Source organism: Triticum urartu, chromosome 1, assembly GCF_003073215.2.
Source record: "Triticum urartu cultivar G1812 chromosome 1, Tu2.1, whole genome shotgun sequence".
Taxonomy (NCBI): domain Eukaryota; kingdom Viridiplantae; phylum Streptophyta; class Magnoliopsida; order Poales; family Poaceae; genus Triticum; species Triticum urartu.
In genome coordinates, this window is record NC_053022.1 from 390,015,049 (window position 1) to 390,022,822 (window position 7,774).

Below are 7,774 nucleotides of genomic sequence, written 5' to 3' on the forward strand. Positions count from 1 at the left end.
CTTCTCCCTTTTCAAAATGAAACGAGGCATCTACGTTTAATTTAACTTGGCACGAATCTGATTTCATCCATGTAACTGATTCTCCTGTGGTTCATTAACCTGGGGAAATTTGCAAGGTCATGGAGACCATCCTGACAGGGTTTCCCCGCCACGCCATTTGCCGGGAAAGATTTCCATGACTCGAGACATCAGGCGAGAAATCATCATCCTCATCCTTGGCTTGCTCCACCTCCCCTTCCACATGAGTTGGCTCCGCCTTCCTCTATCTTTTCGGTACCATTGTATCCGTCCATTCATTTTGAGGCACCATGTGCCTATAGCTATCCGCCGCCATGCGATGGAACCAATTTCTCGAACTACATGTCCGACTCCTCCTCCGCTTCTTCATGTGACGACTTTTTGTCGGCAGCCACCAGCGATTTCACTTGTAATTTAGAGCATCTCTAGAAGTCTCCTTAAAAGCGGTCAAACCCGTAAAAAGTAACACATTTACAGTTTCGATCGAAAAAACGGTCCCTAACAAATCCCGTAAAGTTCGATCGACCGTTCAAATTTTTAAGGGGCACCGAGAATTCATCCGCGAGAACCTCATATGTACAATTTGAAAGGCAATATACAATTCAACCCGCAAACGGTCAAACCTCATTGAAGCAGATGTGCCGCCGCGAAACTGGTCGGAATCAACCCGAAACTCATCAGAATCTGTCGCCGCACATCGGAAAAGGTCGCTGCCGTTCCAAACTGTGGCCGGCTCGACCTTCACCCCCAAGGCGAGCCGGCCACGAGCGGGGTGGACCAAGCCGTCGGCAGCCCGAATCCAGGCGGGGCGGAGCCGGAGAAGGGGCGCTGGTAGGAGGGTGCTCGGACGAGGCGGAGCACGGATGAGAGTTCGCCGCTTGTTGTATCGTTTAAGATACAGTTTGTAATACGATATCTGTTTTTTTCGGCCCAGTTTCACACCGTAAAAACGGTTTAGAGGGACTTTTAAACGTGTTTTTAAGGGTTGACTTTTAAGATATCTACTAGAATGCTCTTACAGTAGGTTTGTCTGCTTATGTCTTCCCTGCGCTTCAGCAAGGCTGTGCCATTCCATCGGAGGTGCCGAAGCAGGCATTCAGGACGAGCTCTCCCAGTTCGTGGCTTTTTTTTTATAGTTTTAAATAGCCGGCTATAGCCCGAAAATTCGAATCTGAGCCCGAGCTCATCTGCACCTGCGCTCACGAAAAAAAAAAATACTAGAAAAATTCAAAAAAATTTAAAAAAAATTAGGGTGGTAGACAATTTGATGCGTGAGGTACGCTCCAATTTTCAAAACATTTGGACTTCTATGCAGCTCTCAGCAAAAAAGACAATGTTTTAAAAATTAAAGCGTACCTCACGCATCAAATTGTCTACCACCCTAATTTTTTTAGAATTTTCTGAATTTTTCTAAAAATTTTATGAATTTTTTTTTGACCGGGTGCAGATGCACCCGGCACCGAAACACCGCTCTCGCTATAGCCCCGCTATAGCTGTTTGAAGATGTTACCGCTAAATGATTTCATATATAATTTGCCGCTATAGCTGTTTTTAAGAATCGCCGCTAAATGCCATAGCCCGCTATTTAAAACATTGATTTTTTCTCATGAACCTGGTTTCCCAAATGACAGAAAAATTCTCACCCGCTGCTTGTTTACCTAAGTGCTGTACCCCTGACAACCAAATAATACTAAATTGATTGATAGCCGCCACATCGATCCTTTCTCACCTTTTACATGAATTCTTTTTTTACTTATTGCATGAATCCTCAAGTCTTATACCGTGCTCCTCATGGCTGAATAATATCAAACTAAGTGGGAAAAGCATGTATTCAACAAAACGACGAAACTTCAACCATAGCAAGATTGTATAGAGAAACACCAGAATCCTCGAATAGACATAAAAGCCAAAACGTTCGTGAGCAATTGCCCAGAACAAATAACGTAGGTGAACACCAATCAGCCACACCTAAAACGGTAAAGCACAGGTAAACATCACACAGTAGTGGAACTTACGCCGGATTTATAAGCATTACTGATAGGTAAACATTCGGCACACCATGCATAATTATCAGGCTTGTACTTTGATGTGATGTGCGCCAGGATCAACCATTTTCATTAGACACTTCAAAAAAAGGTACTCAAATCCCCACAGCTGAATGTAATATAACACAATCAGATGCAGCAAAGAGCAGGTACAAACGTAAAGGAAGCAATTCAAAAAAAATGAGAATTATTCCTGGCTTGGTGCGTCCTTAGAAACCTCCATGGGCTCTGCTACTTCTGCCGCATCTCCTTTCTTGCCTATTAAAAGATAAAAAAAACTCTGTGAGTTCCAAGGGACTTGAGACAGATGTAAACCAGTCTAGCAATCAGGAAAAGAACTCATGTATCAGCAACCAAACAGAGCAGCATATACAATGTCAACCAAGCAAACCTTTCTTTTTCTTGCCACCACCCTTCTTCTTTGACTTTGTGCCCAAAGCAAGCCAAGCCTTAATCTCAGCATCGCCCTCGATGGATTTTGAGGGCTCCAGTTGCTGTAGTGGATGTGAAGTTATCTTGTCAGACCCATTTGGCATCAACAACACGGTGAACTTGATGTGGGCAACCAGGTCGCCTGCATAAACACCAGCAATTAAGAGCCGAAACAAGCATGGAAGGGAGACTAATTACTATCAGATAAGATAAGCAAAAAATGACAAATGAACACAAACAATTCAGACAGTTCAAAAGATCTACAACCCCAAGTGACTTGACACAAGTCACAGGACAAATTCTAAAATATGTCCAGTGGATTATCACAACTACCTTGCTTCTCATGTAGAACAGGGTATGGCTGCAACAGCTCATGATTCATGCATTCTACCAAACCTAAGCGTGCACGCTTCTCCTCCAGCGCCCTGCCACAATTCACAACATAGGTTAGTAGACTAAAATAATGGGTGTCACAAAAAATTAATGTGCACTCACACACCTAGCAGTGAATGGCATGATTGGGAACTTCTGGCTAATCTCACTGAAGATGAACCTTGATGCCTTCATCTTCAAGTGATAGTTCTTGTCTACCGCTCTCTTGTAAATAGTGGTCTGCTTCTCATCCAGTAGCTTCGGCTGTGAATTACATTTCAACATAAATGTAATTAAGGACAGTATAAAACATGCAAGCCAAAATATCATCATGCCAAGAACATCTATTAACACCTTTCCCTCGCCAGTGCTGGTGACAATATCAATTGCATACACTTCATTTTCTTCAAATTCAGCATCATCCACCTTTGTGTCCGCGTTTGAAACACTAAGTACCACTTTGTTACCATCAATGACAAATTGTTTCAGCTGATGGCTAAGAACTCCTTCAACAATTTTACAATCATAAGCAGCAGCAACTTTCTGAATTGCTTCAGTGACATCCTTATTCTGGAGAAAATATAAGGAGCGGATTACTAATAAAACCAGCATATCAATAGACTATTACAAAGAGAAAGGAGAAGACTACTTATTCAGAGAGAAATTTCAGCAACCATGCAGTGAAAGAAAAAGAAGATAACTTGTGAAAGGCAACCAATGGGATAATCTATACATAATGTACCTTCTTGCCAGGTCTAACAAGCCTCATTGCAACTTCTGCTGCTGTGTTTGCAGCAGCAAGAACATTAGCTGCTCTTCCAGTAACCGGCCCAGCTTTGATGACATGTGTATGAGCCACCACAGCAATAAAACCATCAATATGGCAAGCCATATCGCTGTCAAATGAGAGCAGAATCATCAAGGCGTGTGGTGAAATAATAAGATAAACACATGGTAGAAAGGTTAAAGGGAGACATACATCTTCACCATGTCATTTTCTTCGAGTACAGAATCGTCAGTTGCCAGTGGGGAGAAATGACAGACGGTGTTGTTCACAGATACACATGTCGGGAAAGCAATGCCCCTTTCAATCTTCCTCTTCACGTTCTTGTAGACATTCCCAGTTTGCCTGCCATCAACAGGAAACACCATGTAATCAGGAATCCAGCAAGGAGACAGCAAGGAATATGTTATGAAAGACAAAACTGGATGCATTACTCTGTTATGAAATTGTCACCCTTCTCACAAATGTCAACAATCTTGGCTTTCGGCTTGCACTCCGACAATACCAACTTCAGAGCCTCTGTTCCACAATGAATATCAAGTAAGAATTAGATATCTAATGACATCATACATATCAATTATAAATGCGCATTCACATGCCATGGCCCATCCCACAAAAACAGCCCAATCCGAGACACTGAGAACCTCACACTACAGTTACAGCCTTTCTCAGCACGTGCACACTGAATTTTAAAATTGCATGAAGGTGAAAACGTAACAGAGTAGGGTGAGTCATCAACAACAAAAGCAAACAAAGAATGAATTGCACACTGAATTTTGAAATTACATGAAGGTGAACATTACAGAGTAGAGTGCATCATCACCAACAAAATGGAGCAAACAAAGAAAGGCGTGCGCTGAATTTTGAAATTACATAAAGGTGAACATAGCAAAGTAGAATACAATATCACCAGCAAAATGGAGCAAACAGAGAAAGACGTGCACACAGAATCTTGGATGTTTCATGAAGGCAAACCGTGCACATAACAGAGCAGGGTGCAACATCACCAACAAAACGGAGCAAACAGAAAAAAGACGTGCACACTGAATTTTAAAATTACATGAAGGCGAACTGTGAACATAACAGAATATAGAGTACAACATCACCAACAAAATGGAGCAAACAAAAACTACCAGTGTCATAAAACTACAACCAGAACATCAGGACTCTAATCATGTTAATAATATCATTCCTCTGCAGGGAGCTGTATGGACACTCCTTAAAGCTTGCAGAGCTACCGACCAAACAGCTAAATTCAGCAACAGGTAACAATACACACCCTAATCCGGGACAGCCTGCCCCGATAACTAAAAATCGCATCGCGCGCTACAGCAGCACAAACAGCAAACGAGTGTCTAGGGAGGCGAGATTACTGTTGATGATCTCGGCGGCGGTCTTGTACTTGGTGACGACCTCGTTGGAGGAGAGGTCGAGCTCCTTCTCCTCCCTGACCTCCTCGTCGGACGACATCTGAACAAGGACCCGAGAAGGTTAGGAAATGGCCGCGAAAACACCCGGGGAAGGCACGAAGCCGCCCGAATCGAGCCCCGGACGCGCGAGAGGAGCCTGGGAATTCCTCACCGTTCAAGCCGTAGGCGGGATGCGGAGGCTGGGGAGGGGAATCGGGCGGCGGCGGCGGCGGGAGGGCGGAGGTTTTAGGGTTAGGGTTTGGGAGGGCAAGGGGTTTGGGGCTTTGGCGTCTCGGGAGGGGGCGGATTAGAATGGAAGCGGGGGCTGGGACTGGGGGGGATAGGCGGTGGCGGCTGCTTGTAGTAGTGGCTAGGGCTCGGTGCAAGCGACCCGCGCGTGCAGAGACGAGAGACGCTGAGCCGTGGGTCCAGGGGTTGGCGTGGATTTAGGGCGTGTCGCCGTTGGGTTGAGTGGGCCAAGAAGGCCCGGTGGTTCTAGCCCATACTTACAGGTGGACGACGCGAGAGTTGTTGTGGCCGGCCCAGGGATTCTTTTTCTCAAAGGAAAAAAATGATGCACCCCTCGAAAAAAGAATATACGAGGGATTCTCAAATGGGAAATTATTAGGATCACCCCACGGATAACGATGCGTGCGTCCGCCGCCTCCGTGGCCCGTTGGATCCGATTTTAATCATATAGCTAGGTTTTACAACGGTATCGTTGTTGCAATCTTTCCCCGCAACAACTAGGCCTCATTTGGTTCTAAAGGATCCCAAGAGGATCCCGGCCTTTTCCCCGGGTGGGTAAACCACGGGCTAAGTTGGGCCTAGGGAAGTAGACAGACCCATTGGGTAGGTGCTAGGGGAGAAGATCCCTGGCCTTGCCACGACCTTGTCCTTGAGTCAGATTTCTTGGTGTCGACGGGTTAGGAAGAAAACCCTCGCCTCGTTCGCTTGCGACTCTCCTCCGACCGAGAGCTAATGGCCTTTGCCTCGAGCCTCCATGCTTCCCTGTACAATGACTGGAAATCGACACCCGCGCCCCCTTGCTTGAGAACCGCCTCCACACGCCACTCCTCCGGCAGCGCCAGCGGTGACAGTGACAGACTGGTCCAGCGCCTGAAGCTTTTCTAGCATTTTTTCAGGACGTGATCTTCTCCCCTCTCCTCTATTGTACAAACTGACATGCTGATATCCTCGTGGTGGGGGTCGAGGACCCCCTACGTCCATGGACATTCCCTCATGGGGGATTAGAGCCCTGGGTTACCCCCCCCCTTGGAACGAAATTAGGTCCTAGTGTGTTGCGGGATCTGGATCCGGATCCCCTTGAGAGCAGTCGCACTCGTGCTCCTCCCGAGCTCCCGTCAAGCCGACGCTTCTTCATGTTGCTCCGACCGCCAGCAGCACGCCGACGAGGTCGTCTGCGGCCGCTGTCGCCCACCTCCACCATGAACATCGTCTGTCACGGTGCGCCTGAGCTCAAGATGTATCCGTCGTCCCGGGGGAGCACCGGCGTCCGTGTCCACCATGAGTTCCTACGTCCGGCGCCGGCGTGTTGCTGCTAGCTGTCCGCGTCCACCGTGAGTTTTCATGTCCGGCACCGGCGTGTAGTGAATTTCTGCAACATGGTCTCTGTTGCAAAATAAAAATGTAACAAAACATCTATTGCAAAAAAATCCAACGAGACCTCTTGCAAAAATAAATAAATTGCAACAAGACCTTTGTGACAAAAAACTGAAACAAGACCTATATTGCAAAAATAATCTGCAACTTGAACTGTGTTACAATTTTTTTTCTGATTTTGCAACATGACTTGTGTTGCAGTGATAGAAGATGACGCTCGACCGCTCGATCCACCACAGATATGATGGCTCGCGAGGTGGCGGGTCTTTTAAAAAGATCCGTCGATCGACACGTTGCGGGGCCCTTCTCAAAATGCATAATAGAAAACCATAGGGACTTAACACGGCACACAGAAGCGCTCCATTCTGAAGTGCCAGCCTTGCTAAATGCCATTCAGTTCGTGGAGGCTCAAGAAATGAAATGTGTGGACGTTTGGTGTTTGAAACAAACTATCTTGCACTCCAACATGCGGTATCTTCTACTAGCCTTGATCCCGACCTTCTTGGCATGCTTTTCCGAGAAGAAAATTACCTGCTCCAAATAGGTTTTATTGATTATCGGATCTCGTATTGCCCTAGAACTTGTAATCAACCGGCTCATGTGATGACATCCTATGGTTGTGGGAGCAATGCGAGTACCAAGCTTTATGGCCACCCGATCTCCCGCTTGATGTAACATGTGTTGTGACCACCGACTTGGTTGGTCCACCATAAGTTTAGAATGCAAGTGTTCCAAAAAAAATAAACACGGGGGTTTTGGATTCAAGAGGTTTATGGATGGAAAAGCATCCAAAACAGTGTGCAAAGCAATTATTAGGGTTTTTTCAATGATTTCATTCATGTGGATCAAACAACATGTGTGGGGAAAATTCCTAAGGATACAAATCCTTCAAAAATCATATGAAATTTCTTTAAATCAATGAGTATAAAATGTAGCCTGAAGTTATATAAAATGTTAGTTGCAATAGTGTGTAACTTTTTATTAAATTAACTCTTGCATTTTTATGTGATCACGAGCAGAGTTAGTTGATATGTTTAATACCAATGTGAACTGTTTGATCTTGTGGACTCTTGCTATCGAGAACTTTTGTG

At 45.5% G+C, this 7,774-nt stretch overlaps 1 protein-coding gene across 1 annotated transcript; it reads right to left on the reverse strand.

The window, feature by feature from the left end:
• Nucleotides 1-2,112: 2,112 nt before the first annotated feature.
• On the reverse strand, nucleotides 2,113-5,403 carry LOC125514128 (ERBB-3 BINDING PROTEIN 1). The gene is made up of 10 exons (XM_048679396.1): nucleotides 5,233-5,403; nucleotides 5,025-5,121; nucleotides 4,086-4,170; nucleotides 3,847-3,996; nucleotides 3,610-3,763; nucleotides 3,222-3,437; nucleotides 2,995-3,131; nucleotides 2,829-2,920; nucleotides 2,455-2,637; nucleotides 2,113-2,321 (listed from the first exon to the last, which is right to left on the reverse strand). Exons 2-10 carry the CDS (start codon nucleotides 5,119-5,121, stop codon nucleotides 2,251-2,253), a joined length of 1,185 nt encoding a protein of 394 aa, XP_048535353.1. The 5' UTR covers nucleotides 5,233-5,403; the 3' UTR covers nucleotides 2,113-2,250.
• Between the last annotated feature and the right edge of the window lie 2,371 nt (nucleotides 5,404-7,774).